Source organism: Antennarius striatus, chromosome 3 (genome assembly GCF_040054535.1).
Source record: "Antennarius striatus isolate MH-2024 chromosome 3, ASM4005453v1, whole genome shotgun sequence".
Classification (NCBI taxonomy): Eukaryota; Metazoa; Chordata; class Actinopteri; order Lophiiformes; family Antennariidae; genus Antennarius; species Antennarius striatus.
This window is the reverse complement of record NC_090778.1, coordinates 22,359,069-22,384,020: the sequence shown is the minus strand read 5'-3', so window position 1 is coordinate 22,384,020 and position 24,952 is coordinate 22,359,069. Positions and strand designations below refer to the sequence as shown.

Genomic DNA, 24,952 nt, shown 5'->3' with positions numbered 1-24,952 from the left:
TCAGCATTTTCATATTATACTTGAAAATACGCTTGGATGAATACAAAACAGCAGCTATGGCAGAGTCTAAACATCATTCATGGCTGCCTGTTTGAATTATAAGAGACTGTGCCTCCACCATGGCATCACATAGACAACACACCCAAGATCTCAACATAAAAATAATCAATTTACAGTTCAGTGTTTGCCCCTTTCTAGTAAAACTTAACACTTCCACAGTTAGGGACTTAATAGCATGTCATTCGTTTAAAAGGAAACAACAAAGGATGATAATTTAACCAGAAGAAATTAAAAGGAGTCAGTATATGAGTACTGTATTATTATTTGTAGTACATTTGAACAATAACAGTGCAGTCTCAAATTTACTGCAAGTCAAGCATTTATTACTAATTCTTTAAAAACTTTTGCTTGGCAGGTGCCCTCAAACTCACGTCTCAAATGTATGTCTGAGAGCACAACTGCACAACAATAACCCTACATGCCACCTTTAGCGTAGGCATAAAAATCAACAACAATTTAATCCTGAAATCCTGCTGCGACAATTGGATTGCACCAATATTAACCAGAAATGAGCGCATGCCAGATTAAATTATACTGAGAAAATTTTGAAATATTCATAAACAGCATCCACTTCTGAAAAAACTTAAACCAACATTTTAATGAAAATATAAAAACATATGTACAGTGTGGAAAATAGCAAGAATTTCAGAAAACACAAACGTAGGTAACAACAGTTTTACAAAAACTCAATGTACAGAAAACGGCAAAATGAACCAACATGAACAACTAAAGACCTCTCTGTACATTCTATTGTAAATCAGGGAACAGCAAAAGCTTATGATTGGGTTCTGCTCTTTAGAAAAACAAAAGACATGTCAGAAAAAGGTGAGGAACATGAAAAGCTAAAGGTCTTTCCAGTTCACAGAAGACTTTCCAGATTTCTGTAGCAACTCGTTGGCCTTCGAGAAGTGTCTGCATCCAAAAAAGCCTCTGTGAGCAGACAGAGGAGAAGGATGCACAGTTTGAAGGACGTGGTGGCGTTTCTACAAAGCAAGAGAACATGAATGTAAATGCAGTAATGTGACAAAAACCTTTAGTGTATCATTATATAACCTCAGTGTAAACCCACCCTGTTAATAGCAGCACCCTTCTTTTGAGCATATGAGCCCCACAACATGAAGACAACGCCTTCCATGTTGTTGTTGAACCACTGCACGACAGCGTCTGTGAATATTTCCCAGCCTTGGTCTTTGTGGGAGTTGGCCCGATGTGCTTGGACAGTCAGCACAGCATTAAGCAACAACACACCTGATGAGCCGAGTCACAGATGGAGAAGATGTCAGGTCTGTAAATGGCCACCAGCTCTCCTGTTGTGTTCACATCATTTTATTGCCTTACCTTGTTTGGCCCATCCAGTCAGATCTCCATGTCCAGGGTGCTCAAAGCCTTCAATGTCTGTAGCCAGTTCTTTGTACATGTTCACCAAGCTGGACATGAAAAAATCAAGATGTAATAAATATGTATGCTTAAATCTTAACATTAAAAAATAGATGAACTCAAAGGAACAAGTTTGAATGTGAGGGAAAATTTAACCTTGGTGGAGGAGGTACAGGTCTTTTAACGCTAAAACATAATCCGTGGGCCTGGTTTGGACCATGATATGGATCCTGGCCAAGAATCACGACTTTGATCTGAAATTAGGGAGAAGGTTTCTCATTTATTATCTTATTTGAAACAACAATGGTAACTTTATTTTGTGAGGAAGAAGAATCAAATGACTTTTCTTCAAAACATGCACATAACCTAAAGCAGGAAAACATGGGTCAACAAATTCAGTTGACCCAAGCTTCTCTGTCAACCAGCTCGCGCAATGAAAACCTTAAAAAGTTACTTTTAACATCACAGATAACTATGAAGGTGGGATGCACAGACCGCACGCAGTTTTGAGCCACTGATATTCACATAATTTTATCTTAGTACCTTTACGATGTTGACTTTATTCTGTGAACAACACTCCATGGTTCAGGGCAATGCTTTGCAGATTTGTTGCTTAAACTGCAATAGCAGTAGGATTTTTAAAAAATCTGTCCAATTATCTAATTTATTTGTTATCCAGTGTTATCCAGATTGTGCTCCTCTAACTCAGCGTAATGTATTAGTTTGAAAGCGTCTCGTCCAGCCAATCAGAGGCGGACTAGCTTTTCGTCACAGTATGACGCGTCATTTGATACCAAGGAGAATAACAGCGCAGCCAAACGTACATCCGTGATGTCACACATCTGGGTCCAGGTGAAGACATCTTCTGCTGGTGGGTACACCGTGTGGCGTCGCCTCTCTTCACAAACATATTTCATCAACTGCAGAAAAGATAAAAGTCAAATTAAATACTAAATAGTTTAAAACAACAGATAGACGTGTGTTAAAGTGTCTTGCGCGACCGTTGTCACCTTTTGAAAATACGGCTTTCCAAACTCTGCGGCCAGTCCGCCCCTCCAGCTCTCCCCGAACCCCGGAGGACTTTGAGCCGACGCGAGTTTCTGCAGCGCGGCTCGCTTGTTGCGGGCGATCCGCTCTATTTGCTCCGGGGACAGAGGCGTGGAAGACTCTGGCTCCACCGGGGAGGACCTCGGCTTCTTCTGTACAAGTTTAGAATAGTTGGTAAAAGAAGAGGCTGGTAAGCGTGCAGCTGCATGAAAGCGTCGACAGAAGGAAACGGACATTGCGGCGGTACGGTGGCCTGTGTAAGACAAAAAACAGGACAAGCGCGAACACCGGGAGCTTTGAACGCAGCTTAGTTGACGAAAATCGTGTTGAAATGTTTGAAATACGGTACCGGTACATGTACAACTTCACTGTCAGTGGAAAAATAATGTGTTTTGTTTAATTATGAGACATTAGACTATTTTATAGCCACACTGAAGCAGAAGTGACTCAACTCACCGGCTTATCAACATCCTCTTCAGCTTCGCTTAAATCCTTACAAATTCTCTTTTTCGAAACAGGCGAAAAAAACGAGTTAATTGTCTTCTGTCCTATCATTTTGTTGAACGGCACCTTGACGGTAAACTGTCTTAATGAGTCAGCTTCTCAGCCAAAGAGAATTAAACAGCGTTGAGCTTCTCTTCGAAGAGAATAACTCGCGCCAAAAGAAAGTGACGTCAGTAATATGTTAATGAGCTGACGGACGTTCAAGACACGCTGTTGCCAAATGTTCGCGAGTGTTGTTCTATGTGGCTATAATAACTTAGGTGATAATCAAGTAAAATGTAGATAAATAAATTAGATTCATTTTCGGTCAGTCGTGATCCAAATATTGTGTCTGTGGTTTTACCTTGGATTTGCCAGATTGTCTTGATTTAATAAGAAACATAAGTACTGGTAGTATTCCATATTACAGTATATTGGTCATTTTAGGCTTATGTAAATTGTGATTGGCATTTTTACTGTTCCCTTATCTTTAGTATGTAAAACCATCAATTTCAATCAGTTAAACTAATTAACAGATTCATTGAAAGTTGCTGTCGATGTCATACATTTCATTGCGAAGTCACAAGGTCAACAAATTATGTGAAAAATTATCTGCTGACGAAAATGAGGTACAATAACCCAGTTCTCTGACCTACATTATAGATGCATTTTAAATCTTCTTTTTTATTTATGATCCAGGTCTCAAAAAAACCCTACAATAAATTTCCTCAGAGTGTCGCAGACAGCAGTTTACAGCAATGAAAAAGATTGTGGTGTGGGACCACTACAAACGCTCCTGCACCAGTGATGTCAGAGGTCCAGTGAAGAACATTAAACTGGAGAGCGACTCCAGGATGAAGAAGCAGGAGGAAGAGGAGGAGGAGAAGGAGGAGGGGGAGGGCAACGAAGGGGAACACAACACTTCAGATGAGTTTGCTCATCCTGTTCCCTGGCAGAAGATAGAGGCTGAAGGACTCGACTGTGACTATGCTTTGCTATTCCGTAAAGAGGAAGCAGACTGTCTTTTCAAAAAGTTGGAGGAGGAGGTTGTGTATTCAACAGGTACAACAAGCCTGTTTCTGAAAAGGTATGACCAGAAATGAGTTTGAACTTTTGTGACTGTTTTCTGTTTTTCCAGGGGAAGAAGCAAAGGTCCAGGTTTTTGGAAAAGTGTACAATATACCCAGAAAGCAAGCAACATATGGAGACTCAGGCCTAACCTACACTTATTCTGGGGTGACACGTCTAGCCTGCCCCTGGACATCAACCTTGGAATATATTCGAAATGTTGTCACAAAAACAACTGGACAAACATTTAACTTTGTTCTTGTCAACAGGTGAGAAATTATTTTTAAAGCAAACAATTTCATTTCTTCTCCTCCCACTGAAAAAGGTCTTCTTTCCATCAGGTACAAAGATGGGCATGATCACATGGGTGAGCATCGTGATGATGAGAGAGAGCTGGACCCCCTCTGTCCCATCGCCTCCGTCTCCCTGGGAGCGGCACGAGACTTTATCTTCCGGCACAGAGACACTCGGGGAAAACAAATCCGTCGAGAGATCGCACCAGTGAGGCTGGAGCTCGCCCATGGAAGCCTGCTCCTCATGAACTCACCCACCAACACATTCTGGTATCACAGCCTCCCTGCTCGCAAGAAGATTTCCCTTCCTCGTATAAATCTCACCTTCAGACGCATCCTGGGTGAAAAGGAATGACCAAATATGGCTTATTGGAGGTGTCAGCGATCCAGTACCCAGGGAATATCTGACAAATAACCCCTAATTATTTATTATTATTTTGAATATGTCTGCAAAAATATTTGCCAAGTTTAATAAAAACATTTTTTTACTCACATGCAGTTTAATCTTGCAAAATGAAAGTGTTACTTAGGTGTGTGTGTGTGTGTGTGTGTGTGTGTGTGTGTGTGTGTGTGTGTGTGTGTGTGTGTGTGTGTGTGTGTGTGTGAGAGAGAGAGAGAGAGAGAGAGCCTCCTCTTTGAAAGACTAGCCCATTAATTGTTTCTTGGGAGTAGTGACGGGACAAGTGATCAGAGCAAGACGAAGACAACAGGACATGCAGCAGAATCCCCCCCAAACAGAAGGTACATCCGTGATATAGAAGATTATTCCACTAGTGGGACTAACATACCCAGAAACCAGGAATCACAGCCAAAGCAACACCAGGGACAGGAGGCAAGAGGGACCTGAGGCTGCATGCAAGGAGAGACACTGAGCTGGAACCTGGGGCTGCAAACAGAACAGGAGTGTCAATGATTCCGATCATTTACATCACAGCAATAAGTAACCGTCTAGTTTAGATCAATGAGATCCTGCCATGTAATGTGTGACGGTCCTGTGGTCGATTAACTCACAGCCAGAATGACAGACCAACAATATTAATATAAAATACATATTCATAATGTAACAGACGGTGTAGTAAATATGTGTCATTCAGTCATAGACAGTCATCCAGAGTTTAGTTTAATGGAGTGATGGAGAACACATCACTATTAACTATGTAGTTTTATTACCACTAACCTTTCGTGGACCCCTTTGTCTGCTATTAAAAGGAGCTAAAATGAGAAAATATTTTTTTCTACATTTAGTGGGGGCCTGTGGACAAAAGCTGAGGTCATTCAAAGAGACCATAGGTAAGGATGCCGAACAGGACCACAAAAAAAAAGGCGTTTTTAAAGGGACAGCCGTGCATGACTATATATTTGTGTTGGTGGTGAACTGGATTATATAAAATAGTAATAACCAGAGTAAAAAGAAAGTAAGACGTGACATCCCGTGATTTACAGAAACACAGAACCCTAAATACGGGAGCATGGGGGGGGGGGGAACACGGAGGTGTTCAGGAGCGCTCGGAGACGAGTTAACCAACCAGGAAGAAGAATATAGTTGTGTATAGCAACAGATTTCCCCTTCCTAACTCTTACCTCCATGTCATCCCATTTGTTATTCTGTCCGACGTTTGCTCCATGGAGCGTATAAATTTCGTTTTTAGTTTCTGGATCGTCTTTTGTGTCTGGTATTGCTTAATGAGAATTAAGGAAATCCAGATGTATTTTATTCATTCAGCCCATATTATTGAATCCATCTTCTTTAATAATCGATGGTGAAACACGAACCTGTCTCGCAGTGGTTTCCAGATCCACGGTGACCGCAGCGGAATTATTTTTTCTTTTTTTTTTGGTCGTTGTTTGGTTGTTGCCACGTTTGGTTTTTGTTTTAGTGGAAGACATGTCTAAAGACAGGAGTTACTGCATACAGGCGATCACTGCATTGGATCGGTGCCGGGATGCTGTGCGCTCGGCTCCGATTTTTAAGTTCTCGCGTTGTTTAGATACGGTAGTCTCGCGAGAGTTCAAACATCCGTCCAACCCAACCCAATGTTGGACAAGCCGAAAACTTGATGTCTCAAAGCTGGTATCTTTCTCTAAGCGTAACTCCAAAGTGCACAGATTTTTTTTTTAAAAAAATTTAATATCTTAAAACAGTCTTTGCACAGAGCAAACAAATACAATCTGACATAACATAGATGAGTGCAAATTGATAATATTAACAAAGACTTTTGCACTACGCGTAATTTCCCAAGGTGACATAACTGGTTTGGTAGAAGCATACTGCCAGTTACACACTTAAAAATATTGAGGATAACTTGCCCCGGTGTTGTCAACTGAGAGCAGATTATTATAAATTTGTTTGGTCAGTAACACCAAGCGAAAAGGTTCTGGTGCTTCATATCTTGATATTATTTGTAGCACAAATGGCTTCATGAGTTAACAATCAGCATGGCACTTTGACTTCAAATGTGTAGCTCTGAAAATACTTTGTCACATGAGAACAATTGGAACCGTAGAAGAATATATTATGAACCATTTCAAATGGAAGATGTCCACTACAATCTATGTACACTTCCTGGGAATGATTCGGCTATTATGAGGTGAAAGAGAACCGCAGTCGAGGGAAATGTGTAACAACCTCTAAGTAACATCACTGAGAATTATTGATCAGCTACATCTGTCCTGCGCAAATAACAGAATAACAGCAGCACCTTAAATGTAATGCAGTACAATTCACAACAAAAAATACATCACTGTAGAAGTGCTAAGAAAACAAAAACAATGCACAGGAATTTGATCTTTGAGTGCACTATATCATCAGGTGTTTCGATTATTCTCAAAATGTTACATGACAGAAATTGTTTTGTGTCAAAAAAGGGACTGGAAGCTCCTTTCTTTGATCACCAACAGTGATTTTAGGGTCAGACCATTATTACGTGATCCATGTCCTAAAATGACCACCACTCTCACAACGGTCTCACTGTCACTAAGTCACAATCCACCTGCTTGTTACCACATTGTTAAGTGGCACATAAGCCATGAATGTTTAACCCTAAAGGCAGAAGTCCCCTCTGATGTGAAGCTGTAAACTCATGGCTAATCTTGTGAGCACATCGACAGGCTGTGTGTTTGTACTCTCTCATAGAAGAGCATGTAAGCGTTGGAGGACAGCACCTCATGCAGAGTGGCTTTTCGTATCGAGTCGTCTGAAACCCAAAGCCACTGGGAGCTGAAGGGTTGCGACAATTTATGAGGTGATGAGGGGCTGCGGCGGTAAGTGATGAAATGTCCTGAGTGCATGTCACCGTGGTGAACCAGCACAGCTGTGAGCTGAAAGAGGTACTCTGTAGAACTGGAAGGAAATAAATTATGATTAAAAACATATACACCTAGGAGCCAAGTGAAGAAGTAAAGTCAAGTGTGTTTACAAGTGCTGTGCTGTCAGTCCACATGAACTCTGATGTGTTAGACTAGATTGAGATCTGATGACTGAAGACAAAAAGTGCATGGTTCATATGGACTTTTCATTCAAATGAAACCACTCATTTTCTCCTAGAGAACTCTACACAACCATCTGCACTTGAACAGATAAATGAAGCCGAAACAATGAATATTGGGTTTACCTGTAGTCGTATGTGAGGCTGACGTGTGGGTTCACACCAGGAGAGTGAAGAAATATAGACGAACACGTTCCATTGGTAAATGTCTTGCTGCTTTTATGAAGTTCTCCACCTGGAAAACAAACAAAAGGATGGTGTCAACAGTAAAAAACAAAAACAAAGTGAAAGCGAAGTTTTAAAAATACAGATTTAAAAAATATCCGACATATCAGTACCATTGGCAGTTGGCTTCTCTGTCGATTCATCTAAATTTTCAGACCTGATGGGATGTGGAGCGGATCTGATCCACTGACACTTCTGTGTAGCAGTATTGTGTTTATAGCGGTCCATTGATAGGAACTCTGTGAACTGCACATGCTCCTGTCTTTTAATGGGAGTTCCTTCGTTGGACCACGTCAGCCTTTGTAAGTGGATGCAAAGACACTGAGGAAGCTACAAAAGTAAGGAGAACATAAGAGAAGAAAATTCTACTAAAAGTACAAAATATAACCTTTTCCATCTTTAGCCATGCAAAAATGTTCTAACTAGTGATTTACATCTTAGGCTACTGGTATTTAATTAAATATATGGAAACATAACACTACCTTTCCCAGTTTTAGCTGCATAACAAATGTTGTCCTCTGGCTTTCTAGAACTTGCCCATCTCCTGGTGTCCCTTGTTGAAGCTGAAGAGAAATAATTAAAAATAAATAAAAACTAAAAACAAGTTCTAAGTTCCAAGAAGTGATAATCAGATGATTATGTCAACGTACTTTACTGCAATTTTCACACTCCACTTCTTTGATGGTTTCTGAGGAGATGAAATGTTGAAGACACTGATCTAAAGACATTGGTCGATCCTGACAACAAATGGAGGCCAAATCAGGAAAAATGCAGCAAAAACAAACTAAATGGAGTATCAGTAGTGCCACAGTCTCATTATTCCTGTGTTCCTGACTTACCCACTGAGGCAAAGGGATTGACAGGGAGAGGCTCTCAAATGAGTCATACCGAACTGGACTCTAAAAAAAGCAAAGCAGAGGTATAAATCACCATGAGAGAGAGAGAGGAAAATCTAATCTGGCCGACACAATATTCAAATTGCTCCCCATATAACAATTTACTATTTTGGAGATCTTCCATCTTTTCATAGAACACACCTGTGTAGGTTTTCAGTCATCAAGGTTGAGGTAAATCAATAAGAGAAAAAAAAAAAAACAAGATTCTGAAGAACTGAAGAAGACTGTTGTATTCTACTTTGTGCCATTCTGAGTGATCTGAATTTTATTCATACAACATGACTGGACACTGATGGCAAAATGTGCTCAAATAATAAAATACAGAATTGATATAATATTGAGAACAAAATTTGGAAATAATAAATCAGAATTGAGAAAAAATTAAACGATGGTACGAGGCTCTTCCCAGCAAGAAAATAAAAACCTTACTTGTTGTTCGCAGCGCCTGCAAGACATCTTGGTTGTTAAACGACCATGAAAAGGATTCTGACATTTCCAAGGACTTGGTATTGGATGAAGAGGAACTGCAAAATGAAATAAACATTTTAAATGTTTCAATTTCATATTGTAGGTTTCAAATTCTTTTTGCCTCCTTACCTCGGCTTCTACAGATCATAGTTTCCTCATCTTGATTGGGGAGAGTCTAGTATAAAAAAAGCACATAGACAAACAGAGTGAAAACCAGAGTTGTCATTTTGACATTTGTGCTAAAGCAGCTCACATGCTGAGATTTAAAAAGGAGCATGAGGTATACGCTTGACATCTGTGGGCCAAATGGCAAAACTGAACTTCAGCGCGTACTGTACGCATCACAACATGTGTAGTGTCATGTGGACAAGCAATTGGGGGCATGATAACTTGCCTCCAGTGACTGAATGTCGAACAAGTGAGTGACTTTGGGTTGACAATCCCGTTCCTCCTCGAGAGAAGATGTGAGGACATGAAAGAGTTCATGTGCATCCTTAGGATGAAACAATACAAATAGACACATTTCAATACTTGAAAAAGGTACTAGAACTTATATTATATATGAAACATCAAGAACATCATTAAAAACTGTCACTGATGAACCTGCTCTTCAAATGAACTGATGTGCCACCGATACAATCTGAGAATGTCCAGGATGCATCCCGCATCAAGCACATCGTCCTCTCCAGGCTTACCACTGGACAGAGCTGACGGTATAGAAACAGAGACATCACCACAGTCAACACCAGAATGGAACACTACACTCTACACTTACACCGCCAACTGCTTCACATACCTTTGAGAAGCCGAAGCAGCGTCATGGAGAGACGGTTGTCTTTGCATGACTGGATTACTGGTAAAGCTGAAAACATCTCCAGCCACCTGATGAAGGATGGACATGCTGCCAAACCCTGAAGCAAAGAGTTCAGGAAGCAGGTTTTCCCTAAATTCAACAGTCCAGGAACCATGCCTGAAGAAATCACAAGTTAAGTTTTAACCAAATCCCCACATATCATACTCGCATCACTGTCACACTGATTCTTACCTTTCTTCCTCTTCTTTCGCTCAGTAATCGGGCCCCAAAAAACGTAAACTCCAGCTGCAACTGCAGCGGCTATCCCACCTATGACACCCCAGTTTTTCAACATCTTGTTTCTGAAATGAAAACATTGGGGTAAAAGTATGCTATAAAGGATAATACGAAAATAATAATATAGTGAAAACTGTCTGGATCCACAGTCTTTATGCTCTTCCTGTAAATTATGAATTTTTGTTTTGTTTTTCTTTTCATTCATAAATCCATCCCTAATTTGTACATGTATAAATATGTATATACAAAAGAAAACTCTTTGGCTATCTTTTGTTTTCAATTTTTTTCAACAAATAAATTACTTGAATATGAAAAGATTATCATATAGAGACGCCGTCATACAGCTTGCACATGTAGCAACAACAGGAGCAATGTAGCTTTAACATATGGATGCATCAGGTTTAATCTGCTCATGTCCTTCCTTGACTATCAAAAAAACAAAAAACAAAAGTGAACCGCTAGGTGAGGATCTAGAGGAAAACAAGTGCTGGAAAGTTTCTACGACAGCACAGTAACATTTAACCTCTGCGTTAATCTATGACAACACAACCAGAGCATAGCTGATGTTCGTGACAGGACTTTAACCATATGGAAAAACTTTGTTTTCACTTTATTCTTTAATGAACGCAATACACAGACAATGAAGGTATATCGAACCCTTTAACTGTTTACGTAAAGTAAACAATGATTCTGTACACATCCACTTAATATGGATGTGTAGAGAAAGGCTAGCTTCTGGCGCTTCGGCTAACTTACCGACAACAGCGAGGTCAGTCGGCCGTGGGTGTGCTATGTAGCCTCCAGAACTATACACCCAGGCTGTTAGCTTGTATTTTAAGTATTAGATGTCATTATTATTCATTTTAATAAGGGGCTCTTTGACGTCAAATCGCGTGTCTGCTGTCCTCCCAGCGCAGGTTATACTTTCGGTCTAAGGTTCAGCGACGTCGTAACCCGCATTAGCCCCGTCCTAGTGCGATAAAAAGAGGTTTCGTTTGTTGTTTGACGGGGGAAGCTTTACCTGATTACGGGTCCAGTGCCAAGGAACTCCCCAATTGGCTTATCGAAGCTATCTGGTTTGAACCACAACATTGCGCTCTTTGCGGAACTCCTGTATTTGTTGATGTGTTTCGGACGGAACCCAATGAGGAGCGTACAGTTGTGTTCACGGTTTACATTCCGACCAGCTACATTATTGTGTACTTAGGGAAAGTGAAGTACAGTACACAACCGTTTCAACAACCTTATGGATGATTACATAAAACATGTTTGGACTTTAAACCATTGCGACCCTTATTTGCAATAGTTGCAGTAGTCGTATTCAATCCAGGAAGTTCAGCATTTTTTTCTATAAAATATTAATATTTTGTTATTTCTGTTTGTTGCGCACTGTATGAAATACCTGCAAAAATGAGGGAGGAAATTGTTTGGACGCAAACATCATCCTAAAAAATCTTTCAAATAAATATTTACTTCATTTTTATCCCTCGACGCATTTAAAACTGTATATTTAGCTATTCTACATCAACAACCCTAAGTTTTATTTTGATTGCCATTGACAACTCCCTCACGTTTTCTTTGTCGTTCACTTGTTTTAATGCTCGGACGTACCTGTAGCATTTTAATTACATAGAAAATACGTGCTAACACTATAGACAGTCAATATTTGAAAAGTGGTGTTGAACTAAATACTTGATTTTGCTTTTAACTACGAGGACACTCAGTCAAGCTCATATCCAAAGGCAAGGTCCAACAGCCCAATTAATGAAATCTCAGTGCAAATTAAAGACATCATCAAAATAATTCTACAGTACGAGTATTTCAATGTTAAAGAAAGTGGGCAAAACTGTATGCATCCACTCAATTCCAGAAGTCACATAACACAATCTTCCTCTAAATGTAATAAAAATCCTTCAAATACACATAAAATATGTGGGACTGATTTAAATAATGAAAATAAAATTATGAAATAAAAATATATATCCGCCCCCATTTTCTAGATCCAACATGAAATTTAATATTCTCTGTCACATGCCAGCACTCCGTTGTACAAACATTCATGAAAATCCCCTAAATTGTTTTCGTGTATTCCTGCTAACAGACAAAAAACGACCACATGCCGGAGAAAAATAAAAATAGACAACAGGCATTACATTTGGTGGGGAAGACTGGGCTGTAGGTGTTTAAAAAAATAGACTTAAAAGTCCTACCATGAAAGTAAAAGTGCACAGCTGGACCCATCTCTCAGACAGCCCCCTCAGTGGCGTGTCGGACCCCCGGTCCGCGACCCCGTCACGGCGGCTCCCCATTGGCTGTCGGCGGACACGTGGAGCGGGTCGCTCTCCTTGGTGCTGAAATCGCTGCTCGTCGTGATAATGTAAACGGCAATGAGGCCAAACGGATTTCCACGCAGGAACCACTAAAATGGACGATGATCTGTTCCAGCTGAGACAGCTACCGTGAGTAGAGTTATCCTTTTCAAATGAACACCTTTGGTTGTTTGTATTTACTCTGATTTCTTACCGCGACAGCCTGTGTGGCCGACGCGTCGCCGTCTGACAGCTTCGTGTTTGGATGATGAGCTCAATGGATGCGTGTCCAGACTTCGCAGTTTGTTTACAGTTAGCATTTTGTGAAGAGGACTGTGTTGAATCGATTTACGAATTTAAAAAAAAGAAAAGAAAACATGCTTACTGTCATTTGAAAGCTGAGCATTTTTCCAACTAGTAATCATGTCATGACTCTACCTACGTGACTTATTTCCTCCTTGCTTTGTAGTCTTTATGAAGACTGTAAGGACTATAAAGACTATAAAGACTGAGACATGCTAGTCAGACCGAGCGTCATGAGGAACACTGGACATACACTTAATGTAAAATAGTCATCTATACTCTTTTTAATATATATATATATATATATATATATATATATATATATAATATATAATATATATATAATATATATATATTATATATATATATATATATATATATATATATATATATATATATATATATAGAGAGAGAGAGAGAGAGAGAGAGAGAGAGAGAGAGAGAGTAGATTATCAGTGAAGGCAAAAAAAACCCTCTGAATGAACATGTAGGAAACAAAAGAAAATGTTGAGTTACTCAAAAAATTTTTTTATATTTTTGATTCTTTTAATTATCCACCATTTGCTCTGATTACTGCTTTACACACTGTTGACATTCTTACCATGATCTTAATGAGGTTGTCACTTGAAATGGTTTTCCAGCAGTCTTGAAGGAATTCCCAGAGGTGCTGAGCACTTGTCGGCCCTTTTGCTTTCAATCTGGGGTCCATCTCATCCCAAACCGCCTCCGTTGGGTTTAGATCAGGGGACTGTGGGGGCCAGGTCATCTGATGCAGCACTCCATCACTCTCCTTCTCAGCTGAATAGCCCTGACACAGCCTGGAGGTGTGTTTGGGGTCACTGTCCTTTAAAAAAAAAAAGATGGTCTAACTAATTGCAAACCTGATGGAACAGCATATAAACAGGTCATAAAACATCTCATAAATACACAGGGAGCTGAATCATTTTACCTGCAACCCTCTGTATGCCTCTCCAATGCCTTGAATCCTACCAGCTCCTCTGCAGCACTGATTCTCACAAGTAGTTATATGTTATACAATCACAGTAATTAAGACATCACCAACACTCTCTTAAGTAGTCTTCCTGTGTTTCTTCCTCAACAAACCCCTTATTGTTTCCATGTGGGAGAAAATTATACTTTCCACCTAAAACAGACATGTCTCTGCATTTAAATACTCTGTAGCTCACCAAGCGGTAAAGATGAGGGTGTGAAGCAATCAACTGTTCTTACGTGGTGGTGGTGGTGGTGGTGGTGGTGGTGTAGAGACCGTAATGTAACTTGAGCTTTACTTTTATGATACTTCTTTGCAGTGTTGTCCGCTTCCGTCGCACGGGGGAGAGCACGCAGTCCAATGATGATGGTGAGAACAGAGAACAGGTGGTCAAGATTGCAGAGCAGACCGATCTGGAGTCTGTGGCACTCGCAGATGGACCTCCAGTTCCGAGAGAGTTTGCAAATCCAACTGATGGTACAATATGGAAGAGCTTCATTTTACACACATAATTCTATTTTTACTTCTCTATTTTGCTTGAATCTCAATTTCACATTCATCACTGAAGTAGAGATATCTTAAATTAAGTCATATCTGTTTCCCACAGACACATTCATGGTGGAGGATGCTGTAGAGGCCATAGGCTTCGGGACATTTCAGTGGAAACTCTCCATCCTCACTGGTCTGTCCTGGGTGAGGACTGCTCTTCACTACAATCACACCAGTCCAGATATTGTGTATGAGTGGATCCTTTCAACCAATATTGTCTTTCTTATGTGTTTGTCTAGATGGCTGACGCTATGGAGATGATGATCCTCAGCATTTTAGCCCCACAGCTCCACTGCGAATGGAGACTACCCAGCCTTGAGGTGGCGTTGCTCACATCGGTAATGGCTCTCTAATGTCAGTAATTTTCCCTATACGTATGACTGTCCAGATCCTTATGAAGTGCTTAGGTTCTTATTTGAAATAAGTGCTTGCTTTGAATGGTTAGAGTCACTTGGGAAGCAGCAGGCAGCTAATAGTTAAGGGTCAGATATGTCTTGCATTATATTTTTCAAGGACCTGTAAATTTATGCTTTTTTAGTTGCCCCTCCCTGGGAGTTTTAATTTCATTTGGCTGATTATTATGTTTTCTTGGCAAAAAAACAACAACAAAAAACTCACTTAAGTTAAAAAAAGTACAAATGTGAATGTTTTAAAAGGTATCACTTAATTGAGAAAGGATTAAGAAAATGTTCACCATCAACGGGAAGATAAGATTAAAAGTTCACATTCAGCAAATCCCAGCAGCTCACAAGAAAACAAAACTACAGTATTGTCTACATTTTGAAAATTCACACTGTGATGTTTGTAATTTAAGTACTGTATACAAATTGAAGTTTAAAGTTTAACCTGCTGCATCTTAATCTATCATGATTTATTTTTTACCGATATAGGCGGTTTTCATTGGGATGATGATCAGCTCCTCTCTTTGGGGAAACATGTCTGACAAATATGGCAGGAAGACAGTAAGTTCCAACAAAAGTCTCTGATAAATCTGTTTCCAGTAACACAACCTTGAGATTGGCATAAAACACATAGTTTGAGGGATTCTGAATGAAAGAAAAGATATTGGAATCAGAGACATTATGCTGTCCTTCTCAGACCAACATCACCTTCATCTGTTGTCTTTTGATCGTATGCACACAGGGTCTCAAGATGAGTGTGCTGTGGACTATGTTCTATGGCCTGATGAGTGCATTTGCACCTATTTATGCATGGATCCTCGTCCTCCGTGCGCTGGTTGGCTTTGGGATCGGAGGAGCCCCACAGTCGTGAGTAACCCTGTCTTATCTCTCCAGTCAGTAATGCTGTGACTAAGTATTTGAGCTCAAATTGACTGTGAAATCCCCCCCTCCCCCCATAAGGGTGACACTGTATGCTGAATTTTTGCCTATGAAGTCCAGAGCCACATGCATCTTGCTGATTGAGGTACGAACCAGCTTGATGATCATTCATTACTGCACTGAAATGATCAGTTTTAATATTTTATATCATCTACATTTTTCTTTGTAGATATTCTGGGCGCTGGGCACTGTGTTTGAGGTCCTCTTAGCCATCCTGGTGATGCCCACTTTGGGCTGGCGCTGGCTGCTCAGCCTTTCCACCATTCCACTCTTCATCTTCGCAATCCTAAGTTTTGTGAGTAGGACACTGTCAGACTCGAAATGTTCTAAATTACATGAGTATATCAAATAACAGGCTTATTAACTATTATATCTGTTTTTTTGTCGGTTTTTGGCTTTTTTTGGGGGGGGTGGGCAGTGGCTACCAGAGAGCGCTCGATATGACGTCTTAACAGGGAACCAGGAAAAAGCACTGGCCACATTGAAGCGCATTGCTACAGAGAATGGAGCGCCCATGCCACTGGGGAAACTTATAGCAGCAAGGCAGGTAAGAGCCTGTTTGCTCTTACTTTAAGGCCTTATAATTCTTTCTGTCATGTTTTGTATTTAGATTTTTTCACTATTTTTTTATTTTATTTTTTAAAAAGGAGGATCGTGGAAAGATTCAAGACTTGTTCTCATCACATTTTCGCTGGACCACGGTGCTGTTGTGGTTTATTTGGTAATGATGCCGGATAATTACATCCTCTGTCTCTATTTTTTTTTGTGTGAACCACCATGGCTTCATCCGGCCCTTTTGCCTTCTCAGGTTTGCTAACGCCTTCTCTTACTACGGGCTGGTGTTGCTCACTACTGAGCTGTTCCAAGAAGGAGGTGCATGTGGAGGTGAAGCACCGCAACAACACCAACAGATGTCACACACAGTCACACACTCAAGGTTATTGTAGCCCAGGAAAGAAGACGTTGTTCAGAGATTTATGTATCAAACAAAAAATTTAAAAATTAGTTAGATTTTTTTAGTTTTTTTACTAAATGAATTTTTAGTGCTTACACCTGTCATCTTCCTACTCTACACAGTCAAAATGTCTTCCACTGTGAGAGTTTATACACTTATAACCTCCTGAATGTCTTTGCAAGTGCAGCACAGAGGCGTGATGAAATGAATTCTGTCTCCCTCTAGAGTCCAAACGTGACAAAAAAGAGCTCCGATGCAGCTTGGAGTGTAAATATCTGAACTCTGATGACTACAAAGATCTACTCTGGACTACTTTATCCGAATTTCCTGGTAGATATCAATTAATAATTTGTCATTGCATCACTCAAAGTCATTTTTTTGTATGTTTCGTATCGATGTGTTTCAGTGACAGACAAGAAAAGCAGTGTTTCAGTTATATTAATTTAAAAAAAATCAACAACGTTAACAGTAAAATTTATATGATAGTATTAATATATAATGTTTCACACATATCTTACATTTTATTGTAAGCCAGGGTCCTGTTGACCTACTATTCCACCAGCTATTACTAATGCTGTAGTTACATTAATACAGTGTTCATATCATTTTAATTAAAAACATAAATTAATCTATGCAATTCTTGCCCTATAAAATAAAAATTCACCTGATTATAATATTTTCCGAAAAATCAATTCTGTATTTTGATCTGATCAGGACTGCTGGTGACCCTGTGGGCTATTGATCGACTGGGAAGGAGGAAGACCATGGCGTTGTGTTTCTTTATCTTCTCGATGTGCATGATTCCTCTCTATGGTTGCGTTGGGAGGTAAGACATATATTTCAGGGAATGTCAAATATAAAACTATGCATCTATAACTTATCCAGCCTTACTGTTTCTGTGTCACAGGGCATCCATGACAGTGTTGATATTCATTGCCAGGGCTTTCATCGCAGGAGGATTTCAGGCTGCGTATGTATACACTCCAGAGGTGAGACATCCAGTAGCGATTAGTGTGTTTCTGTTCTGCAGAGCCAACATCAGAGCAACCTCCTCAGTATTTTCTAAAACTCTGCAGGTGTATCCAACCGCAACCAGAGCTTTAGGCCTGGGGACAAGCAGTGGAATGGCCAGAGTTGGTGCCCTCATCACGCCTTTCGTTGCCCAGGTAAAACTCTTATTTTTTTGTTCAGTCGCAAGAAAACAGAATTTTTGTTCATCCGTGTGCGTTACCATGCAGGTGATGCTGGAGTCGTCCATGTACCTGGCTCTCTCCGTGTATTGCTGCTGCTGCCTCTTTGCTGCCATCGCCTCCTGTGCACTACCGATTGAGACAACGGGCCGGGGTCTGCAGGAGTCCAGCCACCGCGAGTGGGGTCAAGAGATGGTGGGCCGGGACCCGTCACACAACTCAGGGAGAATCCCTCAGTCCAGTTCAAGACCCCAGAGCTGAGGATACATCAGAGGGAGTCCCAAACACAAAAACAGTGAGAAAACAATACAAGGAGAGGCAAAAACAAAAACGACTAAACCAGCTTTCTGTGTCCATCTCCAGTCCCGTACGTGTTGGTTTGGTCACCACAGTGGCTTCAGACAACCAGGTGGCACAGTATTATATATTAATATAATATAGTCTTTAACCACCACTGCTGCCACGATGTTGCCACCAAGTAACTGCAAAGGGGTACTTGCAAAAGACCAAATGTCCTACACAAATACAATAAGAGCAAACAAACAGTCCATGACACGCAAATAAGTGAAAATTCAAATATCCCAGGCAAAGTATTTTGAATCCTATGAAATTAGAGGTAAAAAAATGTTTAAATGCCCAACTTCTTCTGCAAAAGCCTTACAAGTAACCGTTTTGTTAGTGATTGAGGGACATTCTCAAAAGCTACTATTATTAGCATAGCATTCATTGATGCGTCATTAAGAATTAGTGCACGCAAATTCTGTGTTGAAATAAATAAAAAAAAACACTAATTGCACACTCAGCTTTGTAAAAAAGTAAACATTGCTAAATGAAGAATAGATGATCAAAGCAACAAACGGGTATTTTACCTAAGGTTCACTTCTGTGAATGTGGTGAAATCCCCTCTCTACAATGTTGCACATAAAGTCACTGAATCATATACAGTAAGCGTCATTTTGAAAGTTAAATATTTTCTTTATCCATTCTTGGTAATTTCACATTTCGTGATGGATTACATTTGATATCTTTTCCACAAATGAGGAAAAGGCAGACCTTTCCTCTCATAATAAAAATGGCACCACACATCTGGTTCATCATTAGGTTGTTTTATTTTCAAAAGCATGACAAAATTTCATAATTGTAGCACAATAGCAAAAGCCAACTCCACATTGATAGTAAGACTGACATTTAAAAAAATCAAAGGGTCTGTAGATGCAGATGCATGGGTGGATTCAAACATATTGTATATAAATACAAGCATTCATCAGGATGTGACCTTGTGTCATTCTGTAAATACTGTTAATACCTGTTGTCTCTGCTATTGTTTGAAACAAACAGTCTGATTCTATGATTCCACAAGGAGAAAAGTTTTGTTAAATGAAATTTAAAAAGGTTCAGCAATCTGCCGGTGTTGTGCTGCATTGTGTCTGTGAGCACACATTCTTGTCAACGCACTAGATGTAAATGTGTATGATACCACAGTAAATAATCTTCAAAAAGAGCAGCAGTTTCATCTGCTTATTTACATTTAAATGTATTGTATTATATAATTTGTGAGCTAAATACAGTAGTACCTTGAGATATGTGCTGAATTCTGTGACTCGGAGGTCAAGCAAATTTTCCCCATTTAAAATATCTCAAATCATTTGAATCCATTCCAGTCTTGTAAAATAAAGCCCCAAAGCCCTTTAAATAATGAAAAAAAGTGCTTCTTCTTCTTCTTTTCCTTTTGGCTTTTCCCTTCAGGGGTTGCCATAAGTGCTTATGCGTAATTAACAAGGAAAAAGTGTGAAAAGAAAAGTAAAAGCCACAAGCACTATATCTTTAGTCCACATGTCTTCACTCGTATCTCAAAAAAATCCTATGTCAAGCAGCTTGTATCTTGAGGCACTACTGTATGTGTTTACCTTATTAGGTGCAGATTAAAGTGAAATTTAGAATACAAGGTGCAGATGTGAAAATACTCTCCAACTGAGCACAAATCATTTATGTCGGAGAGAAATTTACAAGTGAGCTTTTGGACCTTTGCCTTTTCGTTTCACGACCTGACCGAAGAGCCTCGCTGCCTCCTGAGCACAGCCTCTGTGGATGGTGAGTCCGAATCCTCCGTGGCCATAGTTGTGAATCACCTGAATGAGAGTCAGGATATTTTTTAATATTGTGAAGGGCAAAAGTGAATATTTAAAGTGCTGCTCGGCTCTAACTTTACCTCAACTGTCGTTGCACCAGTCTGGATGGTCTCCCTCTCCAGTCTGACTTTGTCACGACTCGGCCTCAGGCCAGTCCAGACCTCTATTATCCGAGCATGCTAGGGTTAAAGAATACTGAAATACATTCTTCACAAGATTAACACTTTGGCAAAACATTAAAACAGCCTGGCCTCTCATCTCACCTTTAGACTTGGACAAAGCTGGCAAGCCCCTTCCCAGATATTCTTATGGTCTGTGGAATCGCTCTGATTGTTCCAGTTTCCAATCTGAAAAGTGCCACCGACTGTCACGTGACGACTCCTGTAGACACAGGTGTTCTGTTTGATCCCACAAGCTAAAACCGTGCAGCGACACAGCGCGACACATGTGCAATATAGTCCTTGCAAAAGCATGACTATTCTCATCCTGCATTCTGAGCATTAGAAGATGAGCAGTGTCTCTAACTCTACCCTGGGATGATGTATGGCGAGTTGTAGAACTCTGGTTTCATATGGTGGGTAAGGAGCCAATGTTTGATCCATGGAGCATCCACCTGAAAAGCCAGGTATAACAAGGCTCAGCTGCAAATGTGTGATGCCTTTACTGCTGGTTCTGTAAAGTTTGAACAGACAGCTGCACTTCGCCTCCCTCACCTTCACTATCTGACCGCGGGCCGGTTTTAGTTCTGGATCCAGCTGCAGCTCCCCCGATCTCATGCCGGTGCAGTTCATTATCACATCTACCCCAGTCTCTGCCAGCTTATGATAGGTAAGCATTATAAGCATGACCCTTAAACACATTTTATATCCTATGAAACATTTATAGTTTTCATAGGCTATTCCTTATAAAACACAATCTTAAAATCAAAATGACAATACAGTATAAAAAAATAATAAAGTGCAAAAAACGTTGAAGTCCTAACAAACCTCCTTGAAGGACTTGATTTTCCTTTGATAAAATTTGACACCCCTTTTGTGCAACCTGAGAACAAATGTAGATTAGGAGCATTAGAAAACCTCTTGAAAATAGACGGAGACATCGAAAAAGATGAAGGCATGACAGTTTAATTAATCATCTGTAACAACATAGGAGGACATGAAGGCACTATCAACCGGATTTGTTGCCCACACCTCTACAACACATGGCAGAGGTGGCACCAGCAAAAAACAAGAGAGAACTAGAACCAAGGCAGTCAGAGACTGCAACATCCAACGACTTACCCTGACCTACTTTCAGGGTAGGTCAGGGTACCCTGAAAGTAGTACCTGACTAGTGCATAGACCAGTGCACATAGAGAAGGCCAGTGTAAGTTAGAACATAGATCAAAGCTAGTGCATAGGTAGATCAAAGCAGTAGCTCTGATCTATGGTCTTACTCACACTGGCCTTCTCCCTCGTCTTTCTATCTTATCCGGTTCCTGAGAGTACAAAAGCTGAAATTAGACCTTGACATATGTTTCTCAAGGTCAAGGTCCTCATCTCATTTTTATCCCATTTGCTGCCTGAGTAATTTGCTTTTTGTTTCATCTTTTTATCTGCAATGGTTGCCAAGATATTTGGTGGACTAACGTACGGACGAATGAACAAACGAACGGACGAACGGACAACACAACAACACTGACAATCACAATACATCAATGCTTTGAAGAGGGTTGTAAAAACACAGGAAAAAAGATGGGGCATTCAGAGTAGAAGTTAATCACTTACCAGTCCATCAGCCAAGGCAAATATGTTTTACCCTCCAACATGATAGCAGTGTTGAACCATCCATGACTGGAATGTATTAGAAAAGACAGTGACATATTTCTTTTGTTGTCTTACATAGAAGAACTCATGTTCACTGTGAGTTCCTGGAACAACCTACTTGTACCCAGGGAACATCTGTAGTTCTCGCTCTGTGAGCTCCCTGAAGCCCAGGACAATATCTTTAAATGACGGCTCCTGCATTCAAAAACAATCCACTTAAAGCAGGTCTTCAACTGATGAGCAGGTCTAATGTGAAAATTTAATGACGCTCTACTGAGGAGGACAGACATCTGTGTGTTTAGCAAAGCTGAGCTGGTGTATTTATTAGTATGGACAAACACACACTATTATAATGGTTGCCTGCAAAGGAATTGAATCAGAGGCGGGGTACACTCAGAGAGAACATCAGCACCAACCATTGGACCACCGCACCCTTAAATAAGATTATTCTTTAATCAAAAACATGTACGGTATATTTTTTTTAAATGAGGATGCCTTTCTATATCGATTACATCATGTTTACCTCGTTAGACTTGTTTTAGTGAAGTACACATGATATTATTAAGCTTACCTTATTAGACTGTTTCTACAAATGGTCTGGCTATTTCTCTGTCAGGTCTAAAAACCAAGCGGTCACCCTATCAAATTGGATCATCCAGGTATCATAAAAACTCCTTTCTAGGAGACAGAAGATGAACTGTTGGACTGCTGTGTTGATAACATGGCTGTAAATATATCATGGACTCTGAACAACATCTTATTGTATTGACGGTGTGCAATAAACTGAAACAATCTGAGAGACACAATGTGACTTCAGCATGAAATCCATTGTTCACAGAAATGTACTGTTAAGATGATTATTCTACATTTAAATCTAATTAGTATACTGAAAGTGTACAAAATTCAACAGTCCTTCAAGGGGTTTGCTCTACATTTGCAATGAACTTCAGACTTCTTAACGTTTTGTCAATGATCTGTAATTCAAAGGTACAGTACATTTCATTGCAGCCAAATTGGGGCCAGGTAATTTTTAATTAGTGACTTTTTTACAGCTTAAATACATTTGCTGTCGAAGGCAAAGTCAAACAACTATGTAAAAGGTCCGACAGACTAAACAGAACATGGCAGTACTTACGGCAGCTGCTTCAGTGCACAGATTGTAACCAGACTGAAGGAATATGCCCATTTTTATGGACTCTGGAGAATTCAAAAAGCTCAACAAGTAGTCGAATGTTTCTTTATTCCATTGTCTAAATGTGAAGACAAATTCAGCATTAAAATGGTGTTGCAGATAAAGAAGTGAGTCATAAAAGGGTGAAAGAGAAAACTCATACATCTCCTGGATGTTGTCACTGGCATGTAGATACGGTTGCCAGAGTCCAGCAGCTCCATCACTGGTGGTCAGTGGAGTGAATTGATCTGCATACACCTCAATGGTAAGTGGACTGACAATGGAGTGATACTGCTCATAGATGCTCTGAGCTGTTGATAGGCCGATGACCCCGGCTCCGATCACCGCCACCCGCATGTCTGCATTAACATAAGACATAAAGTTGACTCACATACAGAAGCCCCCTACTTGGGAAAAAAAACAGAGTAGATTAAATGTTGTATTGCAGCAGACTGCTGGATGTGGCTCTACTTTTTCTGTAACTATTATCAAAGAGTGTGTGTGTGTGTGTGTGTGTGTGTGTGTGTGTGTGTGTGTGTGTGTGTGTGTGCGTGCGTGCGTGTGTGTGTGTGTGTGTGTGCGTGTGTTTGTGCTAGGGGCGGGTTGGGGTCCGTCCAATGAGCAGTTGGCACCCACTTTTGATTCTTGTGTGAGCCCTGAGGGTCATCTGGGGACACTCGATCACCTCTTGAACCTGCTCAGTTTGCAGCCCCTTCTAATGGAACGTGAAGCTGCCTGCATCGTTTGAACAGGTGTGAAGTCCTCCAGCTGAGGACTTCACCAAACTAATATCAGGATCTATAACTCGACACTGATCGATATTAAGTTCCATGCCCAGTCCTCACATAAAATATATACCTTTTCTATTTTTTTTTTATCTTAATTTGTACTGATTCCCCATTTGTGTGCAGTTCTCATGGACAGGCTTTGGTTTACTTTAGTTTTGTTTTTTTTATATTTACTCGGCATTACGTAGCGCTGTACTTGCGCTTAAGGTAATGTCAGGTCATAACGCGACATAAACAAAACACCAGTTTCCCTCAACTATCAATAACGGAGCCTGCCGTTGTTATAACGCACCTGTCCATTCATTAATAAATGCACAGCGTTCGCAAAACTTTGAACTAGAAGAAGACATTCCAAAGGGGGTGTACTGTTAAGTATTGTATGTACTGTACTGTACGTTATGTACTTATGTATGCGCGTTATTCCTGCGGTTTTAATTACTTAAAACTAACAGAAAGAATGTTTTATTTACCTTCAGAATATTCTCCCAACTTCACTTCAGAGGCTGCAGGAGTTCGATAAACTTACTGTGTGGTCCAGTACAGCCAGCACAGCCCTTCCCCTGCGCCATTCCCACTTACATGATTGGCTGTTGTAGTATTGTGCTCTGATTGGCTATTGTACCTGTATTACTGTGCTGTGATTAGCCAGTATCGGTAATGTTGCGCTGTGATTGGTTGGCACGTTGTAGTAGTCGTTCCCTGTCTGGGAGCACTAAAAGTCCTTCGACCCAGCAGAAGTCGTGTTCGGTATGAAGACAGGCTTCAAGTCTAAGAACAAACAAAAGGCACAACCATATCACAACCTCGTTTCACTTGAAAGTCGTGCTTATTGATATTCTTACTGCAAGTTCTCATGTGAATCTGTGGCAGAATTTAAGACAACTCTGTTGTTTTGGGTTGCATTAAAGTGGACAAAGGCACACAATGACC

At 40.3% G+C, this 24,952-nt stretch overlaps 5 protein-coding genes across 12 annotated transcripts; 2 read left to right on the top strand and 3 right to left on the bottom strand.

Annotated features, from left to right (window-relative positions):
• Positions 1-61: 61 nt before the first annotated feature.
• On the bottom strand, positions 62-2,926 carry unga (uracil DNA glycosylase a). Its single transcript, XM_068311649.1, has 6 exons — positions 2,448-2,926; positions 2,262-2,357; positions 1,594-1,691; positions 1,399-1,487; positions 1,130-1,308; positions 62-1,043 (listed from the first exon to the last, which is right to left on the bottom strand). The coding sequence occupies exons 1-6, from the start codon at positions 2,718-2,720 to the stop codon at positions 903-905; spliced, it is 876 nt and encodes a 291-aa protein (XP_068167750.1). The 5' UTR covers positions 2,721-2,926; the 3' UTR covers positions 62-902.
• On the top strand, positions 2,241-4,809 carry alkbh2 (alkB homolog 2, alpha-ketoglutarate dependent dioxygenase). Of its 3 annotated transcripts, none has more exons than XM_068311650.1 (4): positions 2,241-2,308; positions 3,667-4,029; positions 4,106-4,304; positions 4,377-4,809. In XM_068311650.1, exons 2-4 carry the CDS (start codon positions 3,726-3,728, stop codon positions 4,681-4,683), a joined length of 810 nt encoding a protein of 269 aa, XP_068167751.1. In that variant the 5' UTR covers positions 2,241-2,308; positions 3,667-3,725; the 3' UTR covers positions 4,684-4,809. The 3 variants fall into 3 exon arrangements, with proteins under 3 accessions (XP_068167751.1, XP_068167753.1, XP_068167752.1); XM_068311652.1 differs by lacking the exon at positions 2,241-2,308 and adding an exon at positions 2,553-2,674; XM_068311651.1 differs by lacking the exon at positions 2,241-2,308 and having other exon boundaries at positions 3,056-4,029.
• On the bottom strand, positions 2,529-11,620 carry usp30 (ubiquitin specific peptidase 30). Of its 5 annotated transcripts, none has more exons than XM_068311644.1 (15): positions 11,514-11,620; positions 10,448-10,557; positions 10,199-10,372; positions 10,006-10,109; positions 9,797-9,895; positions 9,532-9,577; positions 9,364-9,458; positions 8,878-8,937; positions 8,689-8,775; positions 8,521-8,601; positions 8,152-8,368; positions 7,940-8,048; positions 7,491-7,668; positions 5,117-5,214; positions 2,529-2,636 (listed from the first exon to the last, which is right to left on the bottom strand). In XM_068311644.1, exons 1-14 carry the CDS (start codon positions 11,582-11,584, stop codon positions 5,131-5,133), a joined length of 1,515 nt encoding a protein of 504 aa, XP_068167745.1. In that variant the 5' UTR covers positions 11,585-11,620; the 3' UTR covers positions 2,529-2,636; positions 5,117-5,130. The 5 variants fall into 5 exon arrangements, with proteins under 5 accessions (XP_068167745.1, XP_068167744.1, XP_068167747.1 ...); XM_068311643.1 differs by lacking the exon at positions 2,529-2,636 and adding an exon at positions 4,528-4,665; XM_068311646.1 differs by lacking the exons at positions 2,529-2,636; positions 11,514-11,620 and adding exons at positions 4,528-4,665; positions 11,249-11,501.
• Positions 11,621-12,819: 1,199 nt separating this feature from the next.
• Positions 12,820-18,857, top strand: svopa (SV2 related protein a). The gene is made up of 16 exons (XM_068311826.1): positions 12,820-12,951; positions 14,415-14,572; positions 14,703-14,788; positions 14,884-14,982; positions 15,535-15,606; positions 15,788-15,912; positions 16,006-16,069; positions 16,154-16,279; positions 16,403-16,531; positions 16,632-16,705; positions 16,793-16,869; positions 17,165-17,269; positions 17,654-17,765; positions 17,847-17,928; positions 18,016-18,105; positions 18,178-18,857. The coding sequence occupies exons 1-16, from the start codon at positions 12,917-12,919 to the stop codon at positions 18,388-18,390; spliced, it is 1,647 nt and encodes a 548-aa protein (XP_068167927.1). The 5' UTR covers positions 12,820-12,916; the 3' UTR covers positions 18,391-18,857.
• A 164-nt stretch (positions 18,858-19,021) lies between these two features.
• LOC137593179 (D-amino-acid oxidase-like) lies at positions 19,022-24,575 on the bottom strand. 2 transcript variants are annotated; one of them, XM_068311827.1, is made up of 11 exons: positions 23,871-23,940; positions 23,398-23,593; positions 23,199-23,313; positions 22,182-22,258; positions 22,025-22,090; positions 21,245-21,299; positions 20,972-21,076; positions 20,789-20,871; positions 20,522-20,639; positions 20,339-20,437; positions 19,022-20,258 (listed from the first exon to the last, which is right to left on the bottom strand). In XM_068311827.1, the coding sequence occupies exons 1-11, from the start codon at positions 23,899-23,901 to the stop codon at positions 20,133-20,135; spliced, it is 1,071 nt and encodes a 356-aa protein (XP_068167928.1). In that variant the 5' UTR covers positions 23,902-23,940; the 3' UTR covers positions 19,022-20,132. The 2 variants fall into 2 exon arrangements, with proteins under 2 accessions (XP_068167928.1, XP_068167929.1); XM_068311828.1 differs by lacking the exon at positions 23,871-23,940 and adding an exon at positions 24,493-24,575 and having other exon boundaries at positions 19,110-20,258.
• Between the last annotated feature and the right edge of the window lie 377 nt (positions 24,576-24,952).

Bases quoted from the DNA above. Each gene is read 5' to 3' on its own strand.
- svopa (XM_068311826.1), top strand. From the start codon at position 12,917: ATGGACGATGATCTGTTCCAGCTGAGACAGCTACC. The intron at 14,983-15,534 runs GTAATGGCTCTC...TTACCGATATAG, and splicing joins AGGTGGCGTTGCTCACATCG to GCGGTTTTCATTGGGATGAT. The intron at 18,106-18,177 runs GTAAAACTCTTA...GTTACCATGCAG, and splicing joins TCACGCCTTTCGTTGCCCAG to GTGATGCTGGAGTCGTCCAT.
- alkbh2 (XM_068311650.1), top strand. From the start codon at position 3,726: ATGAAAAAGATTGTGGTGTGGGACCACTACAAACGCTCCTGCACCAGT. The intron at 4,030-4,105 runs GTACAACAAGCC...CTGTTTTTCCAG, and splicing joins GGAGGTTGTGTATTCAACAG to GGGAAGAAGCAAAGGTCCAG. The intron at 4,305-4,376 runs GTGAGAAATTAT...TCTTTCCATCAG, and splicing joins AACTTTGTTCTTGTCAACAG to GTACAAAGATGGGCATGATC.
- unga (XM_068311649.1), bottom strand. From the start codon at position 2,720: ATGTCCGTTTCCTTCTGTCGACGCTTTCATGCAGCTGCACGCTTACCA. The intron at 1,692-2,261 runs GTACGTTTGGCT...CCCTAATTTCAG, and splicing joins AGATGTGTGACATCACGGAT to ATCAAAGTCGTGATTCTTGG. The intron at 1,488-1,593 runs GTTAAATTTTCC...TTTCATGTCCAG, and splicing joins CCTGTACCTCCTCCACCAAG to CTTGGTGAACATGTACAAAG.
- usp30 (XM_068311644.1), bottom strand. From the start codon at position 11,584: ATGTTGTGGTTCAAACCAGATAGCTTCGATAAGCCAATTGGGGAGTTC. The intron at 8,049-8,151 runs GTACTGATATGT...TTTGTTTTCCAG, and splicing joins AGAGAAGCCAACTGCCAATG to GTGGAGAACTTCATAAAAGC. The intron at 7,669-7,939 runs GTAAACCCAATA...ATTTCCTTCCAG, and splicing joins AGCCTCACATACGACTACAG to TTCTACAGAGTACCTCTTTC.
- LOC137593179 (XM_068311827.1), bottom strand. From the start codon at position 23,901: ATGACCCTCAGGGCTCACACAAGAATCAAAA. The intron at 21,300-22,024 runs GTAAGTGATTAA...ATTTGTTCTCAG, and splicing joins TTGCCTTGGCTGATGGACTG to GTTGCACAAAAGGGGTGTCA. The intron at 20,259-20,338 runs GTAAAGTTAGAG...ACTCTCATTCAG, and splicing joins CTGGTGCAACGACAGTTGAG to GTGATTCACAACTATGGCCA.